Source organism: Prosopis cineraria, unplaced genomic scaffold (genome assembly GCF_029017545.1).
Source record: "Prosopis cineraria cultivar Desert tree isolate PC_DT_omini unplaced genomic scaffold, ASM2901754v1 PC11, whole genome shotgun sequence".
Taxonomy (NCBI): Eukaryota; Viridiplantae; Streptophyta; class Magnoliopsida; order Fabales; family Fabaceae; genus Prosopis; species Prosopis cineraria.
Genome location: NW_026555342.1, coordinates 42068133 through 42088118, shown reverse-complemented (window position 1 = coordinate 42088118; position 19986 = coordinate 42068133). Strand labels below are relative to the sequence as shown.

General features: G+C 31.3%; 1 protein-coding gene across 1 annotated transcript; it reads right to left on the bottom strand.

Annotated features, from left to right (window-relative positions):
* Positions 1-6730: 6730 nt before the first annotated feature.
* LOC129286515 (glycosyl hydrolase 5 family protein-like) lies at positions 6731-8665 on the bottom strand. Its single transcript, XM_054922470.1, has 3 exons — positions 8084-8665; positions 7287-7896; positions 6731-7164 (listed from the first exon to the last, which is right to left on the bottom strand). Exons 1-3 carry the CDS (start codon positions 8663-8665, stop codon positions 6731-6733), a joined length of 1626 nt encoding a protein of 541 aa, XP_054778445.1.
* Between the last annotated feature and the right edge of the window lie 11321 nt (positions 8666-19986).

Genomic DNA, 19986 nt, shown 5'->3' with positions numbered 1-19986 from the left:
GGGCACACAACTGTTATCGATGAAATTTTATTAGCACTATTTTCCTTTTGTTGTAAATATTTAAATTCATGTATTTTATTGGAAGTAAGGTTAGATGCTCCACGTAGCCTATAACTAGAATTCTATTTTGATATATGTTATCTGCTAGCTGGAAGGAGTTAATCTCCTGATTGATACTATATTTTGTGTAAGATAGTATGTTGTAGAATTTTTGGAAGATCCTATTTATTAAGGAGGTTTTGCTTAAATTTATATAAAAATATTGAAACTTTTATTATAATGATTTTTTATATCATAATTTTTAATACAAATTTAATTATGTTTTAAAAATAGAAAGATTTCTCAATTTAGGGCTCAAGGGATGTGTGATAGAGTTCACATCCTGTGTCGGTCACCCTTTAATTTCAGAGTGTGATAGATTAGTATCAGAGCCTATGTTTTTATGGTTTTGTGGAGTAAGGATTTTTTTTTGGAGTCCCACTTATTATTATGAACTCGAGCATGATAATAATTGAGGCTTCATTAAAGGTCTTTTCAGATATCCCAAAGAGTCATTCATTTCCTTATTTACTGTGCTTTTTATATAGTTACTGCATCTTGAATTAAATACTTGTTATGTTTCTTTGTATAGAGAGATTGTCTCTTACACAGTGTTCTTTCGATAAAGCTCTAGTTATGGTAGAGCATTTGATAGTTCTACTCCACACAAGGAATTGCCCCTCGTGGTTGAGGGCAAAGTTATAAGCAAGCCTGGATTAAAGGTGGTAGACCCTATAGGCATATTTAGGAAATTTTATCTCAAATTTAGCCTTTAAAATCTTAAATCTCTTAAGGGTGTTTTGTTATCTACGCATGCTACAAGAGATCGAATTTATATTGCCCAACAATCCAAGACACCAAAACTCATTATACCTAGGTTTAGATACTCTAATCTACCCCCATTAACTCTATTTGAGTCAACAAATTCAGACTCATAATTTATATGGACCGAAATTCCACTTCCACTATCAAACCCTAACCATAAACTCATAAATGTGAAAGAAATGGGGAGATTAATAAGTGTGATACTTACCTTAGGTGTTTGTAGCCTTTAAAATACTCTCAATGTCATCCACAAGTAAACCCTATTAGAGCATTAGTGTGCTTCTCTGTTTCTCTCTTTTCTCTTCTTTCTATTTCTGTCTCATTTCACGTCTGATAAACTGTAAAAAATGGCCATACGCCATAGGGGACGCACAATGCGCCACGGTGCATGGCACAAAGAGATCCTTCTTTCTCTCAAAAATGTTTGTGCACTGCAGTGGATGATCCACACGCAGCGGCGTGTGGCACAGCAACATCAACTCTTCCTTTTCTTCTCCTTTTGATCCTTGGGTGGCCCGCCTCGATACCGGACCCACAATTAGGGTTGAAATACCATCAAATATGATTATTAGACCTCTCTGGCCATACACTACTTTAACTTACTTAATTACCCTAATTAGGTTTAATTAATTAGGAAATTAAAACTTAGGATGTTACACAAACACCTATTCTTTTATGAAAGATGGTGTCAAGTTCACACTAGCATCTCTACCACCCAATGAGATTACCCAATTTTCAAGGGAATCTAGCACCTCTAATCTATTAGTGTCTTTGATGATTAAGGAGGAATTTAAGGTGATGAAGTTTGAAGCTTAAATGATGAGCTTTATTCTAGTTCTTGAGATGAATGACGAGTTTGCTAGTCCACAAGGAGTCATTCCATTACTTTGTAAACTTCCAGATGTGATATCTAATGAGATACCACCAGGGTTGCCTTTTATGCGAGACATACAGCATGCAATTGACTTCATACCAGGAGCAGTCATTCCTAACAAGTCTGCCTATAGGATGAGTCCCCAAGAATATGTCAAAGTCCAAAAGCAAGTTAAAGAGTTGTTGAAGAAAGGATTGGTTTGAGAAAGTATTAGCCCTTATGCTATACTTGTTATTCTAATACCAAAGAAAGATGGGAGTTAGAGAATGTGCATTGACTGCCAAGTTGTCAACAAGATCACTATTAAGTATTGGTTTTTGATACTTTGGCTCAATGATATACTAGACTAGTTGCATGGTGCCATTACCTTTTTCAAATATTGACCTTAATAGTGGATACCATCAAATTGAAATTTAGCCAGAAGATGAGTGGAAGGTTGCTTTCAAGACAAGAGATGGCTTGTATGAGTGAAAACTGATGCCTTTTAGGTTAACAAATGCCCCTAACACATTTACACACTTGATGAATTAGGTATTGAGACCCTTCATTGAAAAATTTATTGTTGTGTACTTTCATGATATTCTCATTTACATTGAGAGTCAAGAAGAATACTTAGATCACTTGCGGCAAGTTTTGCAAGCCTTACAAGAACATAAGCTTTATGCTAATATCAAAAAGTGCACCTTTCTCACTAATGAAGTTGTGTTCTTGGGGTACATTATTACTGCAGAGGGTGTTTGAGTTGATCCAAGCAAAGTTGCAGCCATTAACAGTTGGTTAATTCTAATATCTATCCAGGAGGTTTGAAGCTTTCATGGATTAGCTTTTTTTTATAGGAGGTTCATCCATAATTTTAGCTTTATTACTACACCACTTACAGATTGTACTAAAGAAGATAAACTTCAGTGGACAGAGTAAGCTTAGAAAAGCTTTGAGGAGCTTAAGAAGAAGTTGACTGAAGCTCCAGTCCTAGCTCTTCCTAATTTTGACCAAGTATTTGAAGTTAGTTGGTGCTGTCTTAAGTCAGGAGGGACATCCCATCATATTTTTCAGTGAAAAGCTTAATGATGCTAAGCTTATATATTCTACTTATGACAAAGAGTTCTATGCCATTATCCGAGCTCTCCAATATTAGAGTCAATATCTCCTGAATAAAGAGTTCATACTCTTTTATGATCGTGAGGCACTCAAGTATTTGAATTCTCAATGGAAGATCAACCGTAAACATGCCCATTAGAGTGAACTCTTACAGCCTTATCTATTCCTTACTAAGCATAAGGTTGAAACTTTGAACTCCATAGCTGATATTCTTAGCCGTCGACATGTGCTGCTCACAACAATGTAGACCAAAGTTGTTAGGTTTGACCTTGTTAAAGAGTTGTATTAGGATGATTTTGATTTTCTAGGACTGTGGGAAGTAACTTCAAATCAACGTTTCCACCAGTTCTACAGATATGATGGGTTTCTCTTTTGAGGCAAAGCCCTATGCATTCTATAGGGTTCCTTGAGAGAAGCCATAATTTAGGAAGTATATGATGATAGATTAGCTGGACATTTCAGACAGGGTAAAACAACTAATCTAGTGAAGGAGAACTTTCACTGGCCTTGATTTGAACGGGATGTCAACATGCATATACAGAGATGTAGAATTTGCTACTTGGCCAAATTCAAGGGTCAGAATATAGGGTTATACATGCCTTTGCCTATTCTAGAAGCACTTTGAGAAGATGTGAGCATGGATTTTATTTTGAATTTACCACGAACTTAAAGGCAAAAAGATTTGTTATGGTAGTTGTAGATCGTTTCTAAAAAATGGCTCATTTCATTCCATGTCAGAAGACTAATGATGCTGTTCAAGTAGTAGATTTGTACTTTAAAGAGATTGTTCATCTTCATGGCATTCCCAAGACTATCACTTCTAATCATGATGTGAAGTTTCTCAGCCACTTTTGGTAGACGCTATAGAAGAAGATGGAAACTAAGCTCCATTATAGTAGTGCTAGTCATGCCCAGACAAATGGTCAAATTGAAGCTGTAAATAGGATTCTTGGGAATCTTCTTTGCAATTTTGTGGGGATGAATTTGAAACAGTGGGATTTCCTTCTTACTCAAGTTGAATTTACCTATAATAACTTAGTCAACAAAGCAACTAGGAAGTGTCCATTTGAAGTTGTTTATGGCACTAATCCCCTTAGTCCGTTAGACTTGACCCCTTCACTTGATAAGCATCATATAGTTTTGATGTTGACCAAAGGGCTAAGAAAATTAAGAAGTTGCATGAGCAAGTTCGTGAGCAAATCTAAAAGCAAAATTTGAGATACAAAGCTTAACGTGACAAGCATTAGAGATAAAAAACTTTTAATATGGAAGACTTAGTTTGGATACATCTATGAAAGGGATGATTTCCTAGACAACTAAATGCTAAGCTGTCCCCAAGAGTTAATGGTCCATTTAGGATTGTGCAAAAGATTGATAACACTGCTTATAAGGTGAAATTGCCTGGTTCTTATGGATTGTTTGCCACCTTTAATGTTACTGATCGATCCCCTTACACTGACGATGATGCCAAATTTAACTCGAGGGCGAGTTTCGTTCAACCTGGGGAGGATGAAACGGAACAACAATAGCAATGAAGGAACGGGAAGAAACATGTGGAGGAGCAAAAACCGTCGTCCATTGGGTCACCACCATTAACACAAATAATAAAGCAATTGTAACTTGCCATTTATTTCCCTTTGCTCCATTTCAGACTTGGAATAGTATAAATAGCATAGTGTCTCTGTGTACTGCCATGTCAGATTGAAAGCAATAAATAAGAGTTTGTTTCTCATTCTATTTCTGAGCCAGGTTGATTGATCACGAGAGAACAACTTAGGTCTCGTTCGGTTTCTAAAAAGAAATGAAATGGAATAAATTAAAAAAATTAAGATAAAAATGAACTAAATCACCCTTCCTCTTATGGTAAGCATAATAAAACTCATTAATATATACTACAAATGTGGAAATCATCATACCCTTTAAAAATATCGTAAATCATGATTCTCAACTCCATAAACTAAATTACTCCACTTTCTTAAGAATGTGTTCTATTTTCTTTAATCATATTATTTTAACCTTAATTTTTTCAATACATTCCATTCTAATCATGCGTACTGTGAAATTGTGATAGTCTCTCCTTCCTTGAATGTAGATCTCTTTCCTTCCTATATCATGCATTGCTGGGGCAATGTCTCAGAACTAGGAAACGACGCAGGAAATTGTATCTCCTGTCCAAAATTACACTTTGCATCAAATTATTGGTTGACCTCAATATTAAGAAGGCAATTAATTACGCATTTCTATACTTCCACTAGTTAACTTGAAATCTTTCATATTTGCCAATTTATTGTGAAAGCACATATCCCGGTAGACAAGTCAAAATCCTTCTATGAGAGTTTTCTGCGTTTATATTATTTTATATTTGTGTTTTATATTTATTAAAAAATTATAAAATTTATAAATTTATCTTATCATCAATATGAGTAATGCAGATTTAATATGGATTGACCAATTTAGTATTAAAATTATTTTTAATTTTTATAAATTAATTATCTATATGTATTTTGAACAATCTAGATTTAATATTAATTTTTTTTAGAATTCTTCTATTTTTTATTTTAGTAAATATACTATTAAAAATATAAAAAAAGATAGCCTTCAAATTATCACTTTAGTTAAACAAATTTTAAGAAAAATTTTTGAATTAAAAATTTTAAATTTTGACTATGAAGAATATATGAGATAGTTAATTTATAAAAATTATAAAAATAGTTAATATTAAATTGGATAATCCAAATTAAATCTACATTATCCAAATTATTAATAAGATATATTTATTATACTTTTATAATTTTTATTTTGATAAATTTAAAATAAGAATATAAAATAAAACTTGTAAATTTGAACAATCAAGATATTTGTCACCTGTCCGTTCAGAAAAAAAAAAAAAAAAACAGATATTTGTCACCTGACGAGCCCTAAAGCCGGACGCCAGCTACCCCATGCAAGGACTGTTAGGTGTCCTTGAAAAAATTTTGTTCAATTGGGTGGAAAAATTATTCAAATTTGCTTTAGTAGCATATTGGACAACACAGTAAGCCCTTTTTGACAAGAATCAGATAAAACAAGCAAATGTCATAGTAAAGCTTCTTCATGAAACGTGGCATACCTTTTATTAAAGGGCAACTTGAATTCCATTGAAACTCAAAACCTTTTGAGAATAAATTTAACCTATAACCTCAACGTAACAAAGAGAATAAGAAAAATACTTGTACATTTAATCCTATATATACTCTTTTTTTTTTATTTTATTATCTGGTATCTGGAGAATCCTTGGAGTATTACCACCCTCACCTAGACTAATTCAAAAAGACATGTAATTTTTTATATATTATTTATTCCATTAATATTATTCACACCTTAAAATTAAATTCACTTGTTTAGATTTGTTTGGATAAAAATAACTAAAATAATCTTAGCCTAAAAAAAAACATTCAACAGTTTATAAATTAGATGTGTTTAAATCCTCTAAAGTTGAGATGTATCAATTTTTATGAAGTTTTCTTTTTTTTTTTAGTATGTTTCATAATTTTATTATTTTTATAAAATATAAAATACTATCTTCCCTTCTCTAAAAGGAAACCTTTATTAAAATTCTTAGACCTGGATTTAAATCCAAATTACGCAACCAACACAGGAAAAAAAAATGTTCATAGTGGCTAGATTTAAAAATGCTAGACCAACAAGAAAAAGATTAACTTTAAATGATACATATTATCCATAAAACGATACCCCATTTGAATGAATGAATAAATAAACAATTGTGCATAAAAAAAAATGGTGATAATGCTACTACTATACATAAGATTTATTTGATGTTTACAGTCATATTTTGCTTTTCATATTTACGTAATCTGTTTGTCTGTGCCAACAAGTTTATGAATGAGGAGGTTCCTAGACATTGGCGGGAACGAACTGGAACCATTGACTCCGAGGATCATCCAAACACAAAGAATCCTCGTTACGAATGCAGATACATTTGGCAGTGACGATGGCCGATGTGTTGGAATCTTTCTGCAAGCACAAGTGATGATCATTCTCCTGCTTAATACCCAAATGAAGCTTCGAGAGAGAAAGGGATTTCCAAGCACTTTTGTGGCTGTTGCAGTTATGGCCAGCAGAGACAAGCACAGGAAGGCCTTCACCATTTGCACTTAGGCACTTGTCGGTGCCAACCAATAGGATTTGGTTTCCTTTTTTGGCATGGTGCCATCTGCTTTTGTTTTCACAGCTTCCTAATTCAACCTCGTCCTTCTCGTTCACAGTCACACATTGCCCACTTAGAGGGTGGTACAATATAGAATGTTGTGGGAGTTTGGAACCAGGATCTACATTATTGTAAATGTACATGTAATTAGTGTTATAATTGCTACTTATTAAAAAAGTGAACTTTGAAACATGGACTCCAAACTTGGAGGTTGGAGCCATAAAATGAAGATAGAAAGTTTACCTTGGTTCGTCCTTTGGAGAAGTTGAAGCACCTGAGTTAAGTTAGGATTTTTTAGCTGATTCCAAGATGAATCCAACACTCCAAAGGTATCTTCAACGTCCACTCGCTCCTCTCTCATGTAATAACTTCCTTGCAGGGTCCACAAGCCCCAGTCCATGTCTCTTCCCGCAAGGTATGTCTGAATGCAAGTCAAGAACTTGAGATCTTCCTCAGAACCCCCAGTTTGATCAAACCCAAACTCAGTAAATATCAAAGGAACGGCATTCTCGCCCGTGGTCACGAACCCAGCTCTGTAATCTATGCCCTTTGCGCTTTGGGCACAGATTCTGTTCAATGGTTGCTTCGTCCATATGCCGTCTAATTTTAGGGTTCCTATCCCGGACCACGAGTACAAATGAGTCTCGAACACCAGCTTCTTACCTATGTCTAGATTCAGGGCTTTTTTCCGCAGAAATTGAAGTTCGGTATCGTAGTTCAATCCTGAGATCACCACTAGGACTTGTGGGTTCGCTTTGTGTATGGCTCTGGCTGCGTGGCTCATATACTTGTACCAATCTCCCTGATTTTGGCGTGGACCGTGTAGCTCATTCCTCAAGCTCATTGCTGCCACCTGTTGTGAATATTACATGCATCAGTATTATCCTATGTCCACCCTATCTTTTTGTTTATATATTTTAATAATAATATATGGAATCGGTAAATGAGTTCCATTGAATGAAGCTCGTCATGCATGTAGTTATACATCAGGAAAGAATAGAGAAATAAAGATGGACTGAAAATTAAGGCAGAAGACATACAGCGGAATTGCCAGCAAAATGCTTGGCAGCTAGGGTAAGCCCTTGTGTCCACTCCTCGGGATCAAAGTGGCGATCATGGAAAAACCCATTCTCATCATCATCGTTGCAGCACCATTTGGGTTTGCTCACATGGTTATCCAGCAGAACCCTAACCTTGTGAGCCCCAAGCTCACGAACCACAACTTCAAACACCTGCACGTGAGTCATCTCCAAGAACGAAGGGTTATTTTTCTCCATGCCTTGGATGGCGTCTGGTAAGTCCAAATGAAGAAGAGTGTCTCCAACAGTATCATTGCCATGACGCGTCCACATGTGAATGGCGTATGTGAGACGAACGCAATTGAACTTGTGTTGAGCGATCTGAGCCACTATATGCTTCAGTGGCTGCTTATGAAAACCCTCAGGGATCATAGGCTCTAGATGACCTGCCCAGTTCACACACGCGAATTTGGCTCTGCGTCCTGTGGATTCGTCCAAGATCCACTTGTTCTGGGTTGATAGAGGGTAAGAACTGGAAAGAAGACATGAAGAAGCGAGTAGAAGAAAAATGATGAAGAGGGATTTTGAAGTTAATCGTAGCATCTTGTGTGAGGGTGCGAGACTTGGATTGCGCAATTGATCGAACAGAGGATGAGTGAGTAGTTCTTTTCTATGGCTTTTATAGGGAACATTTTAAACCGATGGGCAAAGCAAATCATTCAGATTGGCTATGAATTATAATACTTATCCTAATCTACTTCCCATTATATCATTCAGCGAATTAATGACACGGAATATTTTTGCCATTATCAGTAATAGATTTTCATATCTATCAAGTTCCAATCAAATCCAGTTGAATCTAAGGGAAATCATTTTATCAAATTCTATTATATTTGTTTAAGCTTCAAAAAATATCAAATTTGAAAAATAAAATATATTTAAATTGCAGAAAATAAATATGATACAGTTGATGAAAGATAATATTATAAATATTGGAAGATAGATAATAACATCGTAAAATTTTAAAATAACTAAACAATGAGTCATTTTTTAATTTTTATAAACATAAATCCACAAAGATATCATAAGATTTGAAAGTCACTAAATAATAATTATTTTTATTAGTGTAAATAAACATAAAAAATATGTTATACATTTTATAAAATATTTTATAAAATAAATTTATTTTCTTATAGAATATATAAATTATCTAAAAATAACTTATTTTCTAAGTTTAAATCAATGTGCCCTAAATTGTTCATTATATTGTATTTTTTATAATTTGATATTTTTATTTGAAAGATAATTTAAATTTACAAGAAGTTAATTTTTCAACCAACCGTCTAACCCTAACACTGACGGGAAGCTAACCCGGCCCCAACACTTTCTATGAAGATCATAATGACTTTAATTTAAAGGAAATAATGCAAATACCTAGATATGAAGCTATACATTTAAGTAAATTATATAATTATACATTTGTAAAGATATCTGCACTTTCATGTAAATCTACTTTTCTCTCACAACATATTTGCACTCGTAGAACGCCACTGCTTTAGTATTACATTGACTGAATTGACACTACAAAAAAAAAAAAAAAAGCTGATTAATGAGGGAAACAAATTCATTAGTAAAAACACTATCACTAATTTGTTAGCACTAGAATTTGCAATTCCATCACTAATTAGTGACAGAATAATAGAATAATGATAGAAAATTTCTTTCACTAAATAAAGATAAGCTATTTTGACTTTACGATATATACATTCTATTGCAAATTTTTTAACAGACTTATTCTGTTGCAAATGTTTAGGTTACCTAAAAACATCATTACTACATCACCTGGTGGATCAATGCTATATTACCACTGCCTTATCACCTAGTGAACTCGTGCCATCTCAGCATCACTTCACCGCCATGTCATTTGTCACTGTCATGTCAAATATTATTATCTTTAATTGTGCATGGCACAGCTTGAATTTGCAATCTCGCACTCCCTAATGTCTTTACGTCCACCTAATTGTTAATTGAGTTAAAAGAAATCTTTATTTAATTGATAAATTAAATATATCATAATTAATCCCACACACACATATATGAATAAATATATTATTTAAATTTACTTATTTTTTAACATTATATTTATTAATACAGAAAAATTAATTATATATAACAATGTTTTTATTATATTTTATTTTAAAAAATTATTTTTGATAATAGATTTAATATTAAATTGAAAAAATATTTTATTATCATTATATATTATATTATAATTTGTATCTATATAATATATAATATTTTAAATTTTTATTTATTAATATTTTTTTATTTTATTTTTGTTTGTCAATCATAATAATTAAGTATACAATTTAAATTATTATTATTAATATACAAATAATTTTAAATTTTAAATTTTAAAATATTATAAATTGTAATTTTTAAATTATTTATTTATATCATAGTAATAAATATATATAAATATATATTATAAATAATTAAAAATATTTACATGGAGTTAGTGATAGAATTATGTTCGAAAGGTTTGTGATGAAATTTTTTATTGCAAATTCTGTCACTAAATTAAAATAAAATATCCTAATTAGCGACATAATTTTTTGTCAATAAATTCTATAGCTAAACATTTCTGATGGATTAGTGGCAGAATAATAACATAATTTTAGCGATGAAATGTTTGTTGCTAATTTAGTGATGAAATTAGCGATAGAGATTTATCCCATTGCTAAGATTTGAAAGCCACTAAATAATAATTATTTTTATAAGTTCAAGTAAACATAAAAATAAGTTCTACTTTTTATAAAATCTTTATAAAATAAATTTATTTTCTTATAAAATATATAAATTTTCTAAAAATAATTTATTTTCTAAGTTTAATCAAATGGGCCTAAGTTGTTCATCATATTTATTTTTATAATTTGATATTTCTATTCGAAAGATAATTTAAATTTAAAATAAGGTAACTTTTTTAAACTAACCGTCTTACCCTTACACTGATGGGAAGCTATAACCCGGCCCCAACTCTTTCTATGAAGATCACAATGACTTTAATCTAAAGGAAATAATGCAAATACCTAGACATGAAGCTATGCATTTAAATAAAATATATAATGATATATCTGTAAAGATATATGCACTTGCACGTAAATCTACTTTTTCTCTTAGAACATAGTTGTACTCGTAGAAAACTACTACTTTAGCATTACATTGACTGAATTGATCCTCCTATCTCATTCTAAAACTGAAGATTTTTGCATACGCACTTTTGTCAAAAAAAAAAAATTGTATTGTGGTTTTGTTTCTCGGGAATTTTGATTATGGTATTTGAATTATGAAGATTAGAGATCTGGGGACTCAACCCCCTTGCTATAAGGAATTATAGAGAGAGAGAGTGTGTGTGAGTGTGTGTGTTCGCGCGCGCTAAGCTCAGTTGAGTTTTATGGGTGGGGGAATGGCATTAATTAAGTGTCTTAAAAATAGATTTATTGCAATTTAGGTCTAAACAAATTTAATATTACTCTACACGCTTTGAGGCCCTTATTGCAATATTTTTTTCACATCAAAAATACAATTTTGCCCTTTGTTTGATTTAAATTTGAAACCTATGTGAACCTTCAAGCAACAGAATAAATCATGTATGACACAATATTCATTATGCACAAAACAATGTCCACGCATGATGATCTTTCAATCTGCAGGAAAAAAAAAAAGAAATAATTCATGAAAGATGATCTTTCAATGAAAAGCAGCAACGAAACATTAATTGAACCAAAATATGTAGCCTCCCCAGCATCATTCTAACACACCCACAAGAGTCGCAAGGCAAGTATGATCCCCATAAATTAATTCTTAATAGGGCACTGAAAGGTCATGTATTATCATTTTTCAATTTTACCTCTTATAATTTAATTTTAATAGGAGTAAAGTTGATTTTTTTTTAAAATTTTAATACATTTTAAATGAATTAACTGTCATTCCTTGGCTTCAGTGAAGTTGTTGAAAGTGTCTCATAATAAAAACTAGAGAAAGTATTATTCCTATATTTTCATATCACTTTTCCTAATTATTGTTTGCATAGGATATAAGAGAGTCATAAATTCTAAATGAAAATATATAATTAACATTAATACTTAATGGGAAAAATAATGTCTGGTTACATGATCTATGATTGCCCACATCACTGGTGGCTCACTAAAGGGCCCATTGACTAAGTAAATACAAGTTTGATTCTGGTATCACTTTATTATAGAGCCATTATTCTTTTTTTTCCAAAAAACTAGTTCAGCGTGGTCTATAGCACAATTGTTTATATGGCCAGATCCTCTTAGTCTCAGAGCATAACAATATGCTCTGAAATACCACACTTTCATTTAATTCATTGTTCAAATTAAGCAATTAACTATTTGTAAATATTTTTTGATCTTGTACTTTTAACAACCTGGCTTACGAGGAAATGTTAACTATTTGTAGGTAAATTTTGTAACTGCAAGAGGGGAAGAAATGCCTCGGTTGTTTCCTTTGTGCCATAGTAGTTTATTTTAGGCATTTCTTGGCTACTTCAACGGTTTTTACTCAATTCACTCCAATTTATTCTTGGTCCCACCTGAATTCATGTGTCCTCTAATAAAATAAACTGATACTCTTTTTGAAGCCACGCATCATACATATTATACAATCATGAAGCATTACAGACCAATAGAGATGTCACCAGGTCGTTAATTACTCTGCCGATTCCCGGATTGTTCACCTGCACAAGAACTTTTACAAGGCTTCATTCATGCACGTCATGAGATTCATGAAAACTAGCGTGAACCAAAGAAGAACACTATCACACCAGAGCTATTAGTTCATTCAAAGTAACTAGTTCGATCCTAAACATGTACGCTTTCGCTAACTGAACAACAATCTTTGCTGAATCTATCATTGGAATGATGGGGCTCAAAGTCGTAGAGAACTTTGAAATAAAGAATTAACAAGAACAACTGAAAAGGAGAGGTATGTGGGGTCCTCTTCATTCTCTGCTACTTCGTTTGCGTATCTTTGATTCGCTAATTAATAATCTTGACAACATATGGTGAAAGCCATCGCCAAATGTTGTCTTAATTTGATTTATTTAAATCCGTTATGGCGAGGGCCTGTTGCCATAAGCATTCCTGGACACAGACAAACTGTGTTCGGGCATATTAAATTATTTTTTAATTAATAAAATAATAAATTATATAATTAATTTATAAAATTTTTTTATGGAGGCACTTACGGAGAGGGCCTGTCGCTAAAAGTATGTTTGGACGCACATACAATTAATGCGTTTGTGTTCAGGCATACTAAATTATTTTTTAATTTATAAAATAATAAATATATAATTAATTTTGTTAATTATTTTTTGTTGAAACACTTATGTCACCATAAGTAATGTGTCCATGTTCAAGCATATTAAATTAGTTTTTAATTTATTAAATATTTCATTATATAGTTAATTTGTAAATTTTTTTTTATGGAGGCATTTACGGTCACCATAAATACGTCTGGACACAAATACAATTAATGTGTTTGTGTTCAGGCATATTAAATTATTTTTTAATTTTTAAATAATAAATTATATGATTAATTTGTTAAGTTTTTTTGTTGAAGAGGACCTGTTGCCATAAGTATGGCTGAACACGTGTTCAGGCATATTAAATTAGTTTGTAATTTATTAAATATTAAATTATCTAATTAATTTGTAAATTTTTAATTGAAGACACTTATGGTGATAGGCCCTCGTCGCCTGTCGCCATAAGTATGCTTGAACACAGACCACAATTAATGTGTTTGTGTTCAAGCATATTAAATTATTTTTAATTTTTGAAATAATAAAATTATACAATTAATTTGTAAATGGCACTCATGGCGACAGTCCTACAAAAATAGGTTTTGATAGTATTTGAAATTTTAATCTTGTGACATTTAATAAACACTATAAATTTCAAAACTATAATAGATATCTCGTGGTATTTCATTAATTAATGAAACGTCATGAGATTGGCGTGAGAGTGAGGGTATTTAGTTTTTCAAATGCCACTTCTATTAGATCTTTTTTTTTTAAATTAGAGAGGTGGCATTTTTTCCTAAAACAAACACCACCTCTCTCATACCTCGGATTAACAGAGATGACATTTGTTCAAGAAAAAAATACCACCTCTCTCAAACTCAACTTAATAGAGGTGGCTTTTTTTTAAAAAAAAAAACACCACCTCTATTACTTTCTTTTGAAATAAAACGTGAAATAGGTGGCATTTGTAGGTCTTAAGATGCCACTTATTGTTATATTTTTTTATTCATACCACAATTGTGAATATTTTTAGGACTAACAACTCTAAATATTTAAAAAAAATTGTTATAATTAAAAAAACTTAAATTCAAATAGGTGGCATTTCTACTGGGTAGAAACACCACCTATTTAACTACAGAGGTGGCATTTGGTCATGAAGAAATGCCACTTCTTTAGTTCTTTTTTTTTTTTTAAAATAACATTAGGTGGCATTTCCTCAAGAAGAAATGCCACCTAATGTTTTTTTTTAAATTAAAGTTTTATAAATTCATTAGCCCAACTTTTAAATTAATACAAAAAATTGAATAATATATATCAATTAGTCTAATAGTTTACAAACAGTCCAGTTATATAATAAAAAGAAATAGCTTTGTGATGCCAACAAGAAGTCCATAACTACATTAATATAGCTAAGTTCTCCAAAGAGGTTGAAGACATATAATGAAAATTTTAAAAGTTTCTACATTAATAAACTATTTAATAATTACCTATCTTCTGGTGTCCTAAAGTCAAAACAAAAGATGACCATTCTTAAATTTGATCATAAATTTATTCATCACTATATTCCAAGCACTTTGTATTTTCATAGTATTACAAAATATATTAAAAAATGATATCATAAGCAACTAAAAATGATAAAATTAAATTGAGTTAAATTTTATACCTCAAATGAGATAGAAGTTTGACCATGAGTAATCATATCTTTCATGAATTCATAATATAGTAACCACAATCATTGTTATTTAGTTGAAAAAGGCACTAAAAAATTCACCAAAATATAATGTAAATTTATGACCGAAATAAATATATTGTCAATAATTTAATAATTCTCTGAAGTATAATTTATACCATGATTTTTGTCCATTAATAACCTTTAAAAATTCTTTATTTTTGGAAAAGGGGAGCTCTTTGTGACCTTGAAAACTGTTCAATGCCCTAATAAAATAGAAAAAAATTAATCAATATTAAGTGATGCAAATATATATAAAATTTTGTGTAAAATAATTCTTATAAGTATAAATATTTACTTATTGAATAACCTCAACATATTAGACTGATCCATTGGCATACCTTTAGATAGAGGATCCAAATAATAAATTAAAGGCAAAGAAACAGCCACAGGATTAATGACAATCAAAATTCAATGTTTTTTGAAAAATTTAAAATTTTGTTATGTCTTAATAAAATTGAGGTATCATACATAAAAGAAAAAAAATAATCAATAAACTACTTACCCTACATTGTAAGGAATTAAAAATAACATATGCTCCCCAACTTCTACCTTCTTACTAAACATTTCTTTTACAAGATTTACTTGCTCAGATGGACCCAATGTCGACCCATGACTAATATCATGAGGACTAATAAATGCAAATCTATTCATTTTCTCTGTATCTTTAAAAAAATGTACAAATACCTTGATAAATAGCAAAAACTTCTGTTAAAACCAATCATAATAAATGATAAAAACATCAATATCAAAGGATATTATAAAACAAGTACTTTATCCAAGTGTTGATAGCAGAAGTACTCATCCATTCTTGATTAAGTATTTCCATGATGATATTTCTATCAAGATATTCCCAACTATCTTTACAATAGATTTCTTCCTCAAATCTTATTTCAATTGTTTGGCTACTAGTAGTAAGCTTTGGCAAAAGAGACCAAAGAGCTTCACAACAATTATTAGCCTTTTTCATTTTTGATGCTCCATGAGATACACTTTTTTGCTTATGCATGGTATTTGATTTCTTAGAGATATTACTATGCGATTTAATTATTTTTTATTCTTTAATTTTGATTGAGTCTGTAAAAATAATATAAAAAAACTCAGTCATCAAATTATAATTGTAAAAAATTATAAAGAAGTTTGAATTATATAATTACCTTGTCAAATGACTCAATGAGATATAGAGGCCACGCAACAAAACTCTTCTCTGCATCTTTAACCAATACAATATTTTTATTAAGAGATATTAGTAACTTGGCATCATTATTAGTGCAAATGTCTATAGAAACTCGTAATATGCCAAGGTGTAATGGCATTATATGTAAAGTGTCTTCAGTGAAATTGTAAATAGTACCCCTAGCAATTGCATTTTTAAAGGGAATTTCTATGTACAATTTTCATTTTGATTTATCCCCTAGGAATAAAGAAAATTTTTAATAATTTATATTATAAAATTAAGAATATAATTAAAGTAATGTAGAAAAAGTATTACCAGAGGGAGAGATGGATGGTTTGACACGAAAGTATAATTATCCCTCAAACTAGGGGTTTTAACTATTGGAATTCTCATTAAGCCTTGTTGCATCATATAATTCATTTGATAGAATAACTTTTTATTTTGTTCTTGTAATTGATGATATTGTTCCTTATAATGCTACTCGTGCATATTTTGTTCCAACATTTGTTATCGAAATGCATTCATTTCCTCTTTCAACTCAGCAATTACACTCTTGTTTGAGCATCTTCTGCCACTGAAATAAGTGGTTTGGGTAACACTAAAACTAACCCCTCTGACACGACCCAAGACTTCTAGAACATTTAATGCTTTGCTAAGAATATCTTCATAACCAAATTGTTGTGCTTCTTCTGACCTTTCTTGTGACAAATTTTGCTATTATATAAAATATGAGATTTAGTTTTCGGCATAAAATATTAGATTTAAACAAGAATTAAATATTAATACTTACACAAGTTTGCCAAACGTGCCTCAAACTGTCATCTTTAATTTCACCTTTTGAATTTAGTCGTCCTTCAACCCACACTTCATGTCTTGTAAGTTGTTCACAATTTAAATTGTCTTTTTTATCTACATATTAAAATAATTAACTAAATTTATAAATAACTCAAACATATAAAATAAATGCATGTAATAAGTATTAAATATAAGATATGTACTTTACCTTGTTCAATGAATGTGTATCCTTTCCATCACCTCCTGAAGCAATATTTTTGGCTTTCCACTATGGTGTCACTTGCTTTTCAACTGTTGAAATGAAAATTGAATTCATGTTAAGTTTATATAAACAAGATTATATTTAATTGCCCAAATCTAGCATTAATTACTTTAAATTCTTCTATTGTGTGCACTAGAATAAATTCATCCTAATCTTCTTAAGATATGATCCCATCATAAAGTTTCGGTGGATGGTCAATGATATTTTGATTATTATCTATTAAATACCACTTGCAAATATCTACATGAAATTTTCTAAGAAGAACCTCGACTTTCTTGAGGACATATGTTCTATGAATCTCATCAAGCTCAAAACAAGATTGAAAGAAAGATTAAAAATAATTTAGATCACTAAATGTGCAGGAAAAAAAATCAAAAAAGATAAAATTTTAATGACTTCTTTTTTTTTTTACCTCAACTTGTTCCCATATGAATCTTTTGTACTCATTCAATGCCTTTCTCCAATTAGTAAATGTAATAGGTACATGGTTTGGAGCTATAGCTCCAATATAACTAACTAATTTTCTCCATATGATTTTATTGGTTGACCCTTGATATTCCAACCAAGTTGTAGCTTTATTCCCATGCTTCTATTTCTGATCAACTTAGCCATCACAGTTCTACCACGATTAACATCTCGAAACATTTTCTTTTTTTGTTGCTTGAGAATCATCGTCATTTGAACTGGCATAAGGTTCGTCATCGCTATGAGAACTCATTGTCCTTCAAGTTAAAATTGATACATTAACATATGCATAAGTAGAACAAACAAGGTAAATTAACTTTGAAAGAAGTAAAAATGAAAAATAAAATTACTTTTCCATTTTTTTCTTTGTTTGATTTAGACTTGACGGGTCAACCCATATCCCATCTCTATGATCATCTCTTATGTACAAGTGCTCATCTTCAATTAAATCATTATCAAAAGATTGAATTGTCCCATAGAAAGGATTATCTTCAATATTCATATCTTTATTACTATGAGCTTCATCATCATCGTCATGTCTTTTGTTTAACAACAGTACAATAGACCAATTCTTTTTTGCAGGATTAGGAACGAAAAACACTTGTTGAGCTTGTGAAGATAAAATAAAAGGGTCATCTCTATACTTAACCTTAGAGAGATCCACTTGAATAAATCTAAAATGATCAATTCAAAATCCACTATAATTGTTAACCCACCTATATTTAAAGACTAACACCCTAAACATAGAGTAATCTAACTCCAATATATGTTCAATGATATTAAAGTATGACATTTCTGCATAGACAGGGTTGGTGTCTTTTGAACTGGATACATGTAGACCACTAGCAATAAGTGTTACTCCACTATTCTGCATTGTGCTTTGATCATCTTATTCTTTGGTATAGAAAGTGTAACCATTGATTACGTAACCAGTGTAAGATAAACTTGTAAATTTGGCCCCTTGGCTAGCCATCTCAATTTTTCAAAAACATTATCAGGATCTTTCTTAGACTCCTTAAGAATGCGACTTCTAAACCACTTTATAAATAATCAACTGTGTTCTTTTGTTACAAAATTCTCATTTTTAACACCAAATGTAATATCCACCTTGACATTATCAAAATTCACCACACAATCACAACAAACAATCATCATTACGAGTAAGGATTGCTTCTAAGCTCACATTATCTATATAAGGGTTAAAACTAATAATCCTTTAAAAATAATTGTGGAATAATTGGAATCCCATGAAAACCCTTTAAATTAATAGTTTGAGTTCAAATTTAATGATTTATAAAGGTATTGGAAGCATGGAAAAGTTTTGGAAAGTAAACCACTTCAAAACGAGGCCAAAAATGTCATTTTTAAGTGTTTTGGTCCATACGCCGTGGCTTGTGGTCCGTGTGCCGAGGAATGTGGCATAAAATGCCAAATTTTCTCGCTGTACCATATGCCGTGGCTTGCGTGAAATGCACCGCAGCGCACCTATCCATGACAGCAATGCTGTCATGACAGCTTTTCTAGACGAACTTCAAACGTGTGTCATTTTCACATCCGATGTTCGATTGGAGTAATTCAAGCACCCACGCGAAGCTTATTCAATAAGATAACTAATGAGACAAGCTTCCTTATGATCCAACACCATATGAGAATTTTAGACACTTGGATGCAAAAGTCAGTTTTTCAAAGAAATTTTTAACCATCCAAGTACCCAAAACTTATAACTTATACCATTAACCCATTATAAGACTTGAACCAAGTCCAATAGACCAAAATACACTTGAGTGACCAATCAAACACACAAAAACATACCAAACACAAAATTTAGCCACTCAATGGCCATTTCAGCACAATTAACACTACAAGCACTATTTAGACTCTATTGCCACATAATACACTACTAATACATTGTCACCATATAGATAAAACATTCCTTGCACTTGTATTAGTATTTTAGCCCATCACCACAAAAATTACCACATAATTCACTTCATATACAATATTGGGCTAAAATACACCACAACATAATATGAAGCAAGTGCAACCAATCAAAATGATATGCATTCCTAGTTGGCAACATATAATATCATATAACAAGTTTATGTACATCACTTAAACTAAAATCGGGCATTACTATTTGATGTAGCAAATCTACTAGTCCTTGCCTAAT